This window comes from Elephas maximus, chromosome 8 (genome assembly GCF_024166365.1).
Source record: "Elephas maximus indicus isolate mEleMax1 chromosome 8, mEleMax1 primary haplotype, whole genome shotgun sequence".
NCBI lineage: Eukaryota > Metazoa > Chordata > Mammalia > Proboscidea > Elephantidae > Elephas > Elephas maximus.
In genome coordinates this window covers 93,099,557-93,115,065 of record NC_064826.1, presented here as the reverse complement: position 1 = coordinate 93,115,065, position 15,509 = coordinate 93,099,557, and the positions used below count along the sequence as shown (strand labels likewise).

Genomic DNA, 15,509 nt, shown 5'->3' with positions numbered 1-15,509 from the left:
CAGACAGTAGGGAATGCTGGACTGGATTTCTGGAGAGAGCTGGGGGTGAAGATGCCTGTGGAGTGAGTATGAATATTGAAGATGATGTGGAGAGATAAAAAGAAGGAAAAAAAAAAAAGGAAGAAAGCCCAGAATGGAATGGGAATGTTCCCACAAACAATGAACAAGGGAAACATCAGAGAGGTTCGAGGGTAAGAGGGCCCCACTGAGCCAAAAGTTTTCCAAAAAGCGAGAAGGATGGAGAAGAAAAATAGGCTATGAGATCAGTTCTGGTAGTGGGTAGTTTCAAAACAAGTAGCTTCTTTCTTTCCTTGCTAGGAAGTGACCTCTGCTTATCCGTCTTCTTATACAAATTGTAAGTATCACTCAAGAATTTACTCTTTCCGTGAAGTTGTACTGATGATTCCATTCTTCCCTTATTCCCAGTTTCTTAGCATTCCTGTAGTCCTTAGAGACTGCCAAGTGTGTCTGGTCTTTGTGTATGCTTCCTTGGGTTTCCACTGCTGTGGGAGCTCCACAAACCATCCGTGGATGATGAAAGCAACTGGATGGCTTCTGCTCCTCACCTCAGGGATGACAGTAACAGCCTCCTGACCCAGAGCTCTGCCCAGCTATAGGCTCCCAACAGCATTTCCCAGTGGGCAGCCAGAGTGATTTTTACATGTAAATCAGATCACATGACCCAAACCCATTGCTGTTGAGTCGGTTCCAACTCATAGAGACCTTATAAGACAGAGTAGAACTGCCCCATAAGGTTTCAAGGGAGCGTCTGGTAGTTTTGAACTGCAGGCCTTTTGGTTAGCAGCTGAGCTCTTAACCACTACACCATTAGGGCTCCAGATCACATGACAACCCTGCTTAAAACCTGCAATGGTTTTCCATTACACTTGGAAAGATAATCAGCCTCTCAGATTCCTTGCCTCAGCCTACAGTTGGCTGGCCCATCTCTTGGACTTTCTGTTTCACCAGTTCCCCCATTAGTCTTTACACTCCAGACACTGGCTGTTTCTATGTCTTAGGGCCTTTAAACTTTGCATTTCCTTTCCATTCCTTCTGCTTAAAATGCTTTTCCTCAGACTTCTGTGAGGCTTCCTCTACTTCACTATCCAGGTCTTACCCAATTATCTTCCCTTCAGCAAGGCCTTCCCCAACCACGCTGGCTAACATCATGGGCTTTCCATCTCACATCACTCTTTACAATATTATAACATTCTCTTCTCTGTGACACTTGTCAGCACCTGAAATTACCTTGTTGGTTGTTTTTATTTATTTTTTCTCTCACTCTTCACCCAACTCTTTATGAGTAGAAAATCTGTCTTGTCCACAGCACTGCCTTCAGCACGTAGTAGGTGCTTCATACCTCCTTCTGGCTGGCTGGCTGGCTGACTCAGGCTTTTGGACAGTCTGGTTCTTTTGAGGCCTGGATCCTCTTTCCTCCTCCTATTGTCCCTTCTTCAACCAGGCTCTCCCTGATACTTTAATCTAAATCAGTCTCACATCTGTGTTCCCTTTCGTAAAGCCCTGTTATTCCCTTCAACATGGAGCCCTGGTAACACAGTGGGTAAGAGCTCAGCTGCTAACCAAAAACAGTCAGTAGTTCTAATCTGCCAGCTGCTCCTCGGAAACCCTATGGGGCAGTTCTACTCTGTCCTATAGGGTCACCATGAGTTGGAATCAAGTTGATGGCAATGGGTTTTTGGTTTTAGTCCCTCTCAGGTTTAATTATTGTTATGGGTTGAATTATGTCTTCCCAAAAGATACGTTGAAGTCCTAATTCCCTGTCTTAGATTTCTACTGCTGCTGTAACAGATTTACCACAAATGGGTGGCTGTCAGAGCACAAATGAATTTTTTCACAGTTCTGGAGGCTAAAAGTTCAAATCAGGGTCTCAGCCATGGTGATTCCTTTTCTTATAGGTAGTCTTGGGTGTTCCTTGGTTCCTTGGCATTGCTTGGCTTATAGATGATCTGCATACAGCATCTGTCTTCCCCCTGTGTGTGTGCATGTGTCTCTGTGTCTATGCTGCCCATTATATAACTCAGAAGTGATTAAGTTTAGGACACAACCTACACCTGTATGATCTCAACTGACTGATTACATGACGTTAGATTGCATTACAGAAGGTGATTACAGTTACATCAGACTAGATTACATCCATAGGTATAGGGGTTAGGACTCCGACACATTTTGGGGGAACACAATTCAATCTATAACACCCCTCTCCCGTACCTGTGAATTTGATCTTATTTGAAAACAGCATCTTTGCAGACACAATTAGTTAAATTAAGGTGAGTTCGTACTGGAGTAGGGTGAGTCCTGATCTAATATAGCTGATATCCTTATCAGATGAGGAGAGGGGGACACAGACAGGCATGCAACAACGGAGGCAGAGACTGGATTGATAGAGGTATAAGCCAAGAACACCAAAGATTGTGGGAAACCACCAGAAGCTAGGAGGGGCATGGAACAGATTTTCTGTCAGAGCTCTCCAAAGGAATCAACGTGACTGACACCCTAATTTCAGACTTCTGGCCTCCCAAACTGTGAAGGAATAGATTTCTATTGTTGTAAGGCTCCCAGTTTGTGGTACTTTGTTACGGCAGCCGTAGGAAGTAACCATAGAGTACAGTATTAAAACAAAATAGCTGATGAAAGGTTGATAGATCCTTCTCCTTGAGGAAAAAGGGGCTCTATTAGGTCAGGTTTAGATTTCCTTGCTATGACTGGAACATGCTCTTACGTTTAGCGGGTAGGTCATCAAATCTGCTCTGATCTAGAGGAAGACTTTAGTAACCGTTTCACCACAGAACCGGACTCTGCTGGAGCTGATGATGGAGGAGACACCCTGGTGCTTCTCTCCAGGGCAGGAGGAGTGAAGGCAGCCACATGGGCCACACCTGAGCTGGGAGCCTGCTGCCCACCATTGGGGGGAGAGGTAGCTCCAGGGGCCATTGCTGGGTAGAGTGGTGGTTCCACACATGACATCTGACCCTTTATTTCCTCTGTCCAGTTATGCTGGCGCAGATTTGTATGGAGTTCGGCTGGTTCCCCTGTAAGCAGCTCGAGCTGTTAAAAGGAAAACAACACAGCAGCAAAAAGTGGACAACATATTTACAGCAAACATTTAACACAATATAGTATATCATATTTGCACCAAACAGCTAACCCAGACTTGTGGGAGAGTTGTTCATGAGATGAAAAATTCCACAGAGTGGGCTCAGCAAGCTCTCAGGAGATTCTGGCAGTGACTTAGCTCATATTAGCTGACAAGATCAGCCTCACTATGTCTGTGCTGCTGTTGAGTCAGCCCCTGACTCATGGCAACCCGACACACATTGGAACAAAACATTGCCTGTTGCTGTGCCGTCCCCACGACTGGTTGCCGATTGGACCGCTGGGATGCACAGGGCTCTCTTCGGCTGATTTTAGGAAGTAAATCACCAGAACTTTCTTTCTGGTCTGTCTTATTCTGGAAGCTCTGCTGAAACCTGTTCAGCATCATAGCAACACACAAACTCCTACTGACAGATGGACGGCGGCTGAGCTTGAGGTGCACTGGCAGGGAATTGAACCTGGGTCTCCCATGTGGAGGAATTCTACCACTGACTACTTGTCTCTTATTTACGGGGCAGGGGAAGGATTGACATGGGAGTTGGGTGTCCTAAATTCTAGATCTAGAACACCGTCAGATAACTGTGTGGTCCTGAGAAAACCAATTTACTTCTTTGGTTGTCAATTTCTTTATACTTACACGAGGGTGTTGGATTACATTTTCTAAGCTTCCTTCTGGATCTTGCACATTAAGAACTGGTACATAATCCTAGCATCTAGAATAATTGCACACTCAGGGTTCTCATTTAATGTGCCCCTTCTATGGTGGGCAGGATGCAGTCAAACTCTGCACCCTACCACCTCGTACCAACAGGATCCTCTCTCGGATTTGCCACGCACGGTCTCCCAGCTGAAACTCCAGCTCCTCCACCTGCTGCCGCAGGGCTTCGCGGAGTATCTGCAGTTCCCTGGCCTCCTCCCTGCAGGGGAAGAGTAGAAAACAACCCCAAGCAACAATCACCCACAGGTGCAGTCTTCCATGGCCCCTCTCATGATGTAGGTCACTTCCTTGAAATGTTTTAAAAAGAGAATGTCACCTTCTTTATTTGCATCAGTTACAGGCATAAGTATATTTCTAGAGCAGTTTTTTTTTTCTTTCCAAACAACTCAATTGCAGTGTAATTTATGTATCATAAAATTCACCACGATTCAATGATTTTTTAAATAAATTTACTAAGTGTGTGACCATCACCACCATCCAGTATAGAACATTTCCGTTCCCCCATTGCGATCCCCTGTGCCCCTTTACAGTTAATCCCTGTTCCCACACCACTCCCAGCCCCAGGCACCACTAATCTACCTCTGGGACAGATATTTTTAATCTATGTGACAATAATGCAGATTTCCAAAGTTCTAATAACCCCCAACATTTGCCTTTGCATGAGCCCCACTGGCATTGATTGAAGTTGTCCTTCTGGTAATCCCCCTTCTCCCAGTTAACTGCCCCTCTTCTCACCCTCTCAAATATCCCCCTCCTAAAAGAATAAGTGTTGCTATCTAGTGAATGGCCCGCATAGGCTCCCACCAAGGAAGCAAGAGTGTGAAAGCAGAGGCAAGCCTGGCAGATTTCTCATTAGCCCTGCTCCCTGATGCTCATTTGTCCTGACCTGATTACCTTTTCTTGTTCCAGGTGTGTGGGCTGGTACTTACTTTTATGGCTCCCTTACATAATTACCTTTCTTCCTCTGACATGTCCCTGGAAAAGAGCTCCTGTTGTCCCATAAGGTGCTGTTCCATTTCCTCTAAATGCTCCCGGAAACTCTGGCACGCCATCTTCATGGTTTCCATCTCGTGGACTGTGCACTGAGAACAATTAGAATGAGCTGAGAGTATCTTGCCTGGAAGGCAGTCCTCTCCAATTCACTACAAAGCTCTCCACAGTGGAGCCTGCCTCTCCAAGTGGTCTCACCTGTTTGCAAAGATGCTATTATGGATTGAATTGTGTTCCCCCAGTATACACGTTGGAATGCTAACTCTTCTAAGTGTGGATGTAATTCCATTTGGGAACAGGGTTTTCTTTGTTATTTTAGTGAGGCCGTACAGTGTAGGGTATGTCCTAAATCTAATCACTTCCCAGTTATTAAGAGAGCAGATTAGGCACAGAAAAAAAAGTCAGTGCAAATGGGAAAGACAGACGCCAGATGGTGGGGATCACCACCAAGAAACCAAGGAATCCTTGGGCAACAGAAGCTGAAAGAGACAAGGAATTTCCCCTAGAGCCACTGCCCTGAGTTAGGACTTCTAGCCTCCTGAACTGAGAAAATAAATTTCTCTTCGCTGAAGCCACCCACTTTTTTTTTGTTTGTTTGTGCTATAGCAACACTAGGTAACTAAGACAGAAGCCATGCTGTAAAGAAGCCATGGGGAAGAGAATAGAAAAAGCCCAGCCTCTAGCTTCTTGGAGAGATTAGAGGCAGTACTTGGCTGGGACAGGAGGGCAGCAGTTGTTTGGCGGCCCTTTGGGTGAAAATCATTATGTCCCATCATGGAGATGGATAGGCAGTCTGGAGGACTACATGATGCGGGGATGTGAGGATAAAGCCAGAGGATGAAGGCCCAGAGTGAGGGCTTGTGCTTAGAACAGTCGAGTCTTGTTTAATTTTTTTTAACTTTGGTGCTGACTATTGCCTCATGCTGAGTATCAATAACATTGAACACATCTGTTCAGATGGCATGTGTTTGATTAAAGAAAATTTGCTTAGAATATTTCTTATTAGTTTTAACCCTCCTTAACCACAGTCTCTGGTGGTTGGAACCTGCAGGATGGCTCCACTTGGCTAAGGCAACCATCCAGACTCAGATTGGAACAGACGTGGAACAGGCATCCCATCCTCTCTGGGATTTGGAATCTAAAATGCAACTCCATCTCCCCACCTCCATATCACACTCCCCATTATTCCTGATGTGAATCAGCCTCTAAATCTTACTTTTCTGAACGACTATGTTTTTGCCTTAGTTTTCCTATTTAAGGAGGCCTGGTGGTATGGTGGTTAAGTGCTCAGCTCCTAACTGAAAGGTCAGCGGTTTGAACCCATTAACCACTCCATGGGAGAAAGATGAGAGGTGGAGCCAAGATGGCTGAATAGACAGACGCTTCTGGTGAGCCCTCCCTACAACAAAGACCCCCCCCAAAAAACAAGGAAAACAAGTATATTTATGACAAGTTAGGAGCCCTGAACATCAAAGGCAAGCTCAGAAAATGAACTGTGCAGCAGAGGGAGGAAAAGATGGTTGAGAAGCGGAGAGGAGTTACCGGACCTGAATCGCAGGGAGCCCTCAGGCACCATTCCCAGAGCAGCAGATTCAGAGAAGAACGGTGCTCTCAGCAAAAGCTAAGTACTTGCCTGTATTTTACCGCCCTCCCACCCCGCCCCCAAGCCGGCTTCAGGGGCTGAATTCCCTGGGCCTCAGACAGGCCCTATTGAGTGCCTAGAGCCATCCTCCTGGCCTCGGAGAAGGAATAAATTTGCAATTGGGGGAAAAGATAATTTGCCAGCTCCACTAACCAGGGGAGCTCAGGACAGAAGTGGCTCCTGTCCAGGCATAAACAGTCAGTGGACTTTGAGTACCTTTCCCCTCTGCATGGACCTGTGTGGGCCTATTTCAGGAGAATAGGCCCTTGCTGGCAGACTCTAACCGTTTCAGCTGTGTGGCGGACAGGTGGGTGTTTGTTGTTTGACATCGTTTTGCCTATTAAACAGGGTCCTCATCTACCCACATCAGAGGCCTGAGGACTGGTAGCTCTATTCAGTTCATCCAGCCACCTGTGACAGAGGTCCAAGGATAATAGTACCTCCCACTCCTTACAACCAAAAACGTTGGGTGTCCATGGTCCATCTGCAGAACCCACCCACCTGTACGCTCTAGGGAACAGGAATATGCTTTCCTCAGGGACATGTGGGGCACAATTCTCAGCCCCCTGCCTTGCTCAGAGTGTGACCCACAGCTGCAACCAGATACTGGTACCTATACCAATCACCCCTGTCCTTCTAAGACTGTAGGACACAGCATGTACCACACACTTGGTGATCAGCTACCTGGACACCTGAGCTGAATTCATACAAGAAGAGCAAATGGACTCCTAGACTGATACACCCGATAACAGCTCTAGCCATCTGGGGACAGGACGTCGGAGCTCCAAAGGTGAAAATAATCAAGCTAGCTCACTCAAGCAACCCATTTGGGCATATCATAACAAAATAAAGTAAGAAGATATGACACTGTAAGCAAACATAAAATAAACTAATACAATAACTTATAGATGGCTCAGAGACAACGGTCAATATCAAGTCACATAAAGAAACAGACCATGATCGCCTCAACAAGCTCTCAAAACAAAGAATCAGGGGAACTTCTACACGGGAGAAAGATGTGTCAGTCTGCTTCTGTAAAGACTACAGCCTTGGGAACCCTATCGGGCAGTTCTGTTGTGTCTTATAAGGTGGCTATGAGTTGGAATTGACTCAACAGCAAGGGGTTTGTTTGTTTGTTTAGTTCCCTATTTAAACATTATCTCCTTGCTGCTCCCAAATCCAGTTCATTTGCTGGGAACTCTGATGATCTGTTAAATTCTTACCAGCTGTCCCTCTTGTTTTCCAGCCTATGTTGGAACATTCTTTGAATACATCCATGATCCAGAACCACAGTGCCACCACCCAGCTGACTTTGAGTGCTATGAATACATGTTGGACCCTTACCACCGTCTCTATCAAGCCTGTGGGCTTGGAGCCCTTCCAGGTCAATGTGGCAGAGGCCGGGGCTAGTTGCCTACTAGCTATTTTTATTAACTATCCTTACCGAACGGTGGTTGAGAGCTTGGCTGCTAACCAAAACGTCAGCAGTTTGAATCCACCAGCTATTCCCTGAAAACCCTATGAGGCTGTTCTACTCTGTTCTATAGGGTTGCTATGAGTTAGAATTGACTGGATGGCAACGGATTTTTTTTTTTTTTTTAATCCTTATTGTCTGAACTCTAATATCCTTAGGGACAACAATGTATCTAACTAAAAAAAAAAAAAAAATTTCCCAGCTCGTTTTACAGATAGGATAGCCAATGAAATGGAAGCAGAAAAGATGGAGTGGGCTTCTCGGAAGCTCTTTAGAAGGAACTGATTTAGCTGGCAGGCCCCTTTTAGCATCTTCTTCCTCCTTCCATGGAGACTAACCTTATAGCACTGTTTCTTGGCAGCCTGATTTCTTACCCTTTTCCCCAAACTACATGGCCAAGATCCTGGCAGCATGATGACTATCTTTGCTGGGATTGTCATAATCTTTTGTAATATTTTCTTAAGAGGAGTATTTTTATATGGAAAACTCTCCATTTATTTTTCTTTGAGAGTTTGATTTTGATCCTGTCCTCCTAATTTTTATACTGAAAAACATAATTTGCATAGTAAAACTCTCCAATTATTTTTTGCATCAGTGTGAATGGATTTGAACTAGAGAAGTGTTTGAAGCATTACTATTGCTGACATGGGTGCGAGAAAGTCCACTAGAATTATGGGCTCCTAAAACTGGAAAAGATCTTGGAGACCATGAAGGGTTTATTTTATAGATAAGTTTTTTTTTGACACAGAATGATTAATTAACTTATCCTCAGTCAAAAAATGGCAGTCAAATTTCAAACCCAAGTCTCCTGGTTTATTATTATTATTTTTCTCAAGATCTGAGTCACAGCAGGGGATACTGTGTAGCTGGACACGTGGAAAATTTATCTGTCTTGAAAGGCCACTAGAATTATGGGCTCCTAAAACTGGAAAAGATCTTGGAGACAGGAAGGGTTTAATTTATAGATAAGGTTTTTTGATACAGAATGATTAATTAACTTATCCACAGTCAAAAAATGGCAGTCAAATTTCAAACCCAAGTCTCCTGGTTTATCATTATTATTTTTCTCAAGATCTGAGTCACAGCAGGGAATACAGTGTAGCTGGACACATGGAAAATTTATCTGTCCTTAGGAGTGGGCCGCTTGAGTGGTTCTACTGGGTTAGTAGGTTCTTACAAGGTAAGCAAGACTGATCAGCTGCTTCAAATTCACTTCAAAGTTCTAGGATCAGTGAGGCCAGGGGCCATGATAACATGGTGCTCAAATAGGTTAAACATTATAAACATTGAATGTCATGCTTAGTGTACTTAGTCTGGAGTAACTCTTTGTGAATGAAAAGTATGGGGGGGCCGGACTTTGGGGTAAATGATAGTGTTTATTTCCTGTGAAAGGGAGTGATATGGATGGTTCTGAAAGGCTGCCATCTTTTGGTCATTTGAAAATACTAAAAAATACATTTTAGCCCAGTTATGAGTCTTTTCAGAATAAAGGATATCATAGGCTCAAAAAAAACAAAAATGTTTTGAACTGTTTCTTCCAATGTAAAGCCCGGATTAAATTCCGAACACAATGTGAGGCCTTCTCTATTGACCCAAGTCCATTAAAATAAGCTTTAACTCACTCAGTAAAAACTCACTCAGTGCAATACCACAAAAACAAAACAAAATGAATAAAATTTTGAGTTTGAATTGACCCATACTACTTTTAAAAATTTGTATGCTTTTCATTTTCTTGAAACCTAAATAATAAACATTATAAAAGGATTTCGTAGCATCAAAAATCTTCTGATACATTTTCTTTTCTTTTCTGGAAATATTTGTTTTTCAATCAATGTATTAACTAGTTTGCTAATTGGCTTAGTTTTGCAACTTGGTCCATACCTTTTTTCCCCTTAAACTAAATCACAATCCTTACCAGAGTCCCTAATTCTCAGAGCAAGTATGTAAGCAAATATGTATATCCTCATTTTGTTATCTGTGGGAAATGGTGATTTTATATTGTAGGTGCAGTAAAAACTATTACAAAGAAGTGCTCTGTGTATTAACGTTTTCTTTTGTTTTGTCAGATGCCCTGGGAAATTATGATTTGCTGATATGAATATAAAGAGTTCTTTTGTACTTTTAATTAAGTGAGCACATGAAGTGCTTTCTCTTGTCTAGAAACGTTAGTGTTGTGAAAAGAGCACAAGGCCCCCTCTTGACATTAGGCAGGAGGAATGGGGAGAGTTTGGGCCTCCACTCAGTATCTTTCATCATGCCTGGAGCTGGCCCAGGTTTAGTCTTTGGTCCCTATGCTAAACAACACCCTTCACTGTATTTATGTAAGTTTCCATATATTGAAGGACCATGTGGTAACTTGCTTTATCTTTCAAACAGTCACTTCTATTGTTAGTATTGCATTTTATATAGATTTAGATATTTTAAAGGTGGACATATCTTTGCCTGGAGTGCATTTTCCAGGAATTTGTGTCGGCCATATTTGAATTTGAATCTGGACCTACCACTTAGTAGTTGGGTGACATTGGGAAAATTACCTAAATTCTCTCAGTTCTAGTTTCTTCGTTTCTAAAAGAGGGAAAACTTGGCACGTTGTAATGACTCAATAAATATTTATGTTCTAGATGAAAATGAAAATTAAAAAAAGTTAACAAAGTGATCAGCATAGGCACTTAATAAACATTTGTGGAATTTTAAGAATGGAAGAGTAACCAACAGGCAGCCAACAGTAGGCGGTCAGTAAATTGTAGTTCTCCACTCTCCTGCAGTCCTACGTTACTTGTGCCATAGAAAATGCCACAGATACTCTCTATACATGTCATTTCGTGTGAGATAATCTTAATTTTTTAATCAATGGCTACCCTTGAAGATCTAGATCATTTCTCATTTTGAGAATCACTATGGTGAGTGGGGGTTGAATGGAGTTATTAAATGTTTGTTGATTAATCAAGGGTTGAAGAGTGGTGGAATCATTCAGTCCTCAGTAATCCCTGTGTCCATCTTCCTTTTAAATAAGCTTGGCAGCGGTAGACCGAAAGTCCCTGTACTTGACACGAGAAGCTCTAGATTCAAAACCACAATAATAATAAAAATAATAGCGAAAATTGATAATAACACCCACACAAGTAACATTTCTAGAGCTTTCTATGTGCCAGACACTGTTCTGAGTGTTTTGTAAGCTTTATCTCATTTAATCCTAAAACAATCCTGTGTTAGTGGTATGAATCCTTTCTTTAATTTTATGAAACAGGAACTAGGCCCAGAGGGACTCAAGGGCTTGCGTAAAATTATACAGCTAGGTGAATTTAAGACAGAGAACTTTCAGTTATACAGAACTGAAGATGAAGTACAGATGTGTTAATGTTTATAACCTTGGATATATGGCTTTATTGCTCTGTCTTAGTTTTCCCGTCTGTAAAATGGGAATTAATAATAAAATTTGCCTTCCTTATTTTACAAGGTGATTGGAAGCACCAAGCAGGAAGAAATTTGTGAGACTATATCATAAACAACAAAGCATTCTACAAATTTTACTCATGATTAAAAAGAGAGAGGTATGCCCTGGGATCTCACATTTGGAAAGGAAGGTCCAACATTATCCCTGAGGTGTTTATTGTTGGTGTACCTGCCTTTCCATCTTTGCAGAGGTAAACACTTACGTAACATAGCTCTCTCACTGTAGTGTCCTGGAGGACTTTCAAAGTCTTCATGAACTTGGCTTCCGGATGATGGTTACATGAGCCCAGGCGGTGTCTACAGGCTGAGCATGCAGGGTCAGGGCCTAGCCCCTCTGTGTGGCAGTGGGGATGATGATGACAGCAGATGCAGCAGTGGACAGGTGAGCCATGGCAGGTGTCCACTGAGTAGGTATTAGGGAAACCTGTGTCTAGAGAGACAGATTTGCTGAGGGGCTGGTGTCCATGTACCAAGGCCTTGTTACTTGAGGCTGAAAAACAGTGCCAGGTCCTGGGTTCACAAACATAAGTCTGAACAGAAGCATCTCTGGACTGTCTCACTTCTGTCCCCAGCCCTGGTCCTGTTGTGGTAATAGGGTCACACATAGTGCACTCTAAAGATGATCCTTTAGAGTCTGTCCCTAAGGCCACAGCACTCTGGGCAGCTGACACCAGATTGGAGGACATATGGACTGTCACGGACCTGGAGCTGCCAGTGTTTGAGTCAGAATTTGGAGAAACATTTCCCATCACAGCTTCTGCCCTAGATAATATTTCGTCCAAAGCATTACACCTTGGCTTTGCTTGGGGCGTATCTCCAGCCAGTTCACCCTGGTGGGGAATGAACTTTTCACATGTTCGAATGAGATCCTTTGTATAGGATGTGACATCGCTGTGCTTGCGGAAAAGTTGTGGTGGACTTTCTAGTGTCATTACGGTGTTGTTGACGTCAGAAAAGAGTTTGTTGCTTTCTTCTCCTCTTGTGGCCTCAGAGTCAAAATGAAGGAACTTGTCTTGAACATGTTCACTTCCAGGTGATCTTGGAGACCCACAGTGGTGGCTTTCCACATACACTTCCCCAGATTCCTCTGGTTTCAGAAACTTGTCTTTCACTTCTGTGATGTGAGACACCACAAATCCCAGAGGGCAATCATACCTGGAAATGGCTACATCTTTGACAACCTCATATTCAGAGTTGGGCATTGGTGGGAGCTGCTGCAGATGGATGTCCTTCCCTGGGTGAGCTCCCTCAGTGGTGGTCTTGTCCATGGCCATATCTGGGATCAACACTTCCAGTGGGCCCTCCATGGCATCAAGCTGAGTCTCTTCCTCCTCCACAGATATTGAGGTCTTTTCTTCCAAGATGCTCCAGCCTTGGCTTGAAAAAGATGTGCTCACCATGCTCTTGGAATCAGACTCGTCTGACTCTTGCTGACAGTTCTGGGATGATGCTAAGCTGTGGCTCTGATCCCTGGGCTTTCCACACCCATTCTCACTAGGACTTTGGCTGCTTGGCAAGAAAGGTATCTGTAAAAGAACCCAGGATAAAGGCAAAATGGTCAGGAATGTGGGGGAGACACTAGGTTTCAGAAGTGGTTTTCATTTTTGTTTGTTTTCTTATAGTTATGATTGACTTAAGAGTTAGGAGATGAGGGTCATCTGAGTTTTTCACTGGTTTACTACTTTGCCTGGGCCTTGTCTCTATGAGGCTCAGCTTCCTTGTTCAGAAAAATCAAATGAAAGAAACATGAGCTTTCTGATACCTTGTCTAGTATGACTCCATCATTCCCTGCCTCTTGGGTACATGTAACTTGTACCTGCTAAGTATTGGTTGGGCCTTTCCAATTGTGGACGGGCAACTTCAAACTTATATTTCCTTCCAAGTTAGCAGTGAGTGAGGTCAGTGAGGCAGGGAGGCTGATAGGGCTGAAGTGGGAAGTTTGGGATTAGCAATAAGGGTTTTATTTCAATCTTCGAGCACACTTTACCTCGAGGGGCAGTGGTTCCGGTGGCTCCTCCAGAAACCCACTGCTGCCAGACTGACAGCTGTTTGCTCTGTTTACCCCAGGACCTGCAGAAAGAAATCAAGTGGCCTTGAGTTTTAGTAAAGTGAAAACATACTGCCAACAGGACCAGGAATAAATCTTCTGTGTGCCTGCTATGCTGGAGATACTCAATAAATGCCCACTGCACAGAAGTATAAACGAGTGAAGAAATTCCAAGGACACTTTTTTCTCACTTCTCAGAGAGTTGAAGTAAAACTGCATCACTGTTTGCTGATGTGAGAGTAAAACAAGAAACAAAGAAGGAGGAACTAATCTCTCTCAAAACTAAATAGGAAGAAAATTGGGAAGAAAACGTATTTGCCTTATATGGTGTTCTAATAAAAAAATAAAAGATCAACATTTATATTCATATATATATATATATAAAAAACCTTGCTGTTGAGTCACTTCTGACTCACAGAGACACTATAGGACAGAGTAGAATTGCCCCGTAGGGTTTCCAGGAAGTGGCTGGTGGATTCAAACTGCTGACCTTTTAGTTGGCAGCAGAGATCTTAACTGTATGTTTATATATATATATTTCTTTTTACTAAAATTTGGGTATCAAAACCAAAAGACTACACCTGTTGCCATCAAGCCAATTCTGACTCATAGTGATCCTGTAGGACATAGTAGAACTGCCCCATAGGGTTTCCAAAGAGCAGCTGGTGGATTCCAACATGCTGATCTTTTGGTTAGCAGCCAAGCTCTTGACCAGTGAGTCCCCAGGGCTCCAAATTTTGGGTAAGAACCTCTTATTACTAACTTCAGTTGGACTGTCTTTGTGTGATTACAGGTTCATGTTCTTATCAGTTGTGAGGGGCTGGAATTGGGCAGGGAAAGAATAATATGAATTGTGGGGAGATAACCACTTTGTAAACATGAGCACCTTAAAATTCTAAATCCATCTGTAGCTTCTTATATCAATATTATTATGTTATAATTGTGGGGTGGGGGAAATTGATGGCTACTAGAAGGTCACCTTGCTAAAGATTAAATTATAGGATTTTTTCACCTCTGCTTTAATGAGAAATGCTTACAACAATAACATACTATAAGCTAGAATAGAAATCTTCTGGGAGAGGGAGTTAGGATGCAGCCTCCCTTAGAAGATATGGAACAGAGAGAGAAGCCTTGTTTCTCATACGAGAAAAGACTGGATGTTTGTCTGAAGAGGGCATTGAAAAGAAAAAGCTAATTGTTGGGGATATAATACCTGGATGAGCAAGAAATAGGGTATTTGACTTTGCTTGAAGAACTAACTGCTACAGAAGGATTCAGACAAAAAAAAATTCAGACTCTGCTTAGGTATTGTCATAGATTGAATTGCGTCCCCCCCCCCCCGCCCCCACCTCCCAAATATCTGTCAGCTTGGCTAGTCCATGATTTCCAGTATTGTGTGATTGTCCACTATTTTGTCACCTGATATGATTGTCTTTGTGTTAAAATCCTACCTATATGGTGTTAATGATGTGGGATTATCAGCAGTGATGTTAAAGAGGCAGGACTCAATCTGCAAGATTAGGTTGTGTTTTAAGCCAGTCTCTTGAGATATAAAAGAGAGAAGCTAGCAGAGAGACATGGGGGAACTCATACCACCAAGAAAGCAGTGCCGGGAGCAGAGTGCATACTTTGGACCCAGGGTTCCTGCATGGAGAAGTTCCTAGGCCAGAGGAAGACTGATGTCGAAGACTTTCCTCCAGAGCTGACAGAGACAGAAAGCCTTCCCATGGAGTTGATGCCCCGAATTTGGACTTCTAGCCTACTAGGCTGTGAGAGAATAAATTTCTCTCTGTTAAAGCCATCCTCTTGTGGTATTAGAAGCCCTGGTGGCTCAGTGGTTAAGAGATCAGCTGCTAACCAAAAGGTCAGCAGTTCAAATCCAGCAGCCGCTCCTTGGAAACCCTATGGAGCAGTTCTACTCTGTCCTATAGGGTTGCTATGAGTTGGAATTGACTTGACGGCAACAGGTTTTTGTGGTATTTCTGTTATAGCAGCACTAGATATCTAAGACAGATATTCTAGGCCCATCCTTCAAGATCAGCTCCCCAAACAAGGGTGGCAGCCCCTCATC

The 15,509-nt window shown here is 43.2% G+C and overlaps 1 protein-coding gene across 1 annotated transcript in view; it reads right to left on the bottom strand.

Annotated features, from left to right (window-relative positions):
* Nucleotides 1–2,757: 2,757 nt before the first annotated feature.
* The window catches only part of ITPRID1 (ITPR interacting domain containing 1), a 147,348-nt gene continuing 134,596 nt past the window's right edge, over nucleotides 2,758–15,509 (bottom strand). The window contains exons 10-14 of the mRNA XM_049893558.1: nucleotides 13,379–13,461; nucleotides 11,595–12,917; nucleotides 4,787–4,914; nucleotides 3,920–4,031; nucleotides 2,758–3,066 (exon numbers count right to left, since the gene is read on the bottom strand). Of these exons, the coding sequence (XP_049749515.1) occupies nucleotides 2,758–3,066; nucleotides 3,920–4,031; nucleotides 4,787–4,914; nucleotides 11,595–12,917; nucleotides 13,379–13,461 (1,955 nt within the window). The remainder of the gene's footprint in view (nucleotides 3,067–3,919; nucleotides 4,032–4,786; nucleotides 4,915–11,594; nucleotides 12,918–13,378; nucleotides 13,462–15,509) is intronic.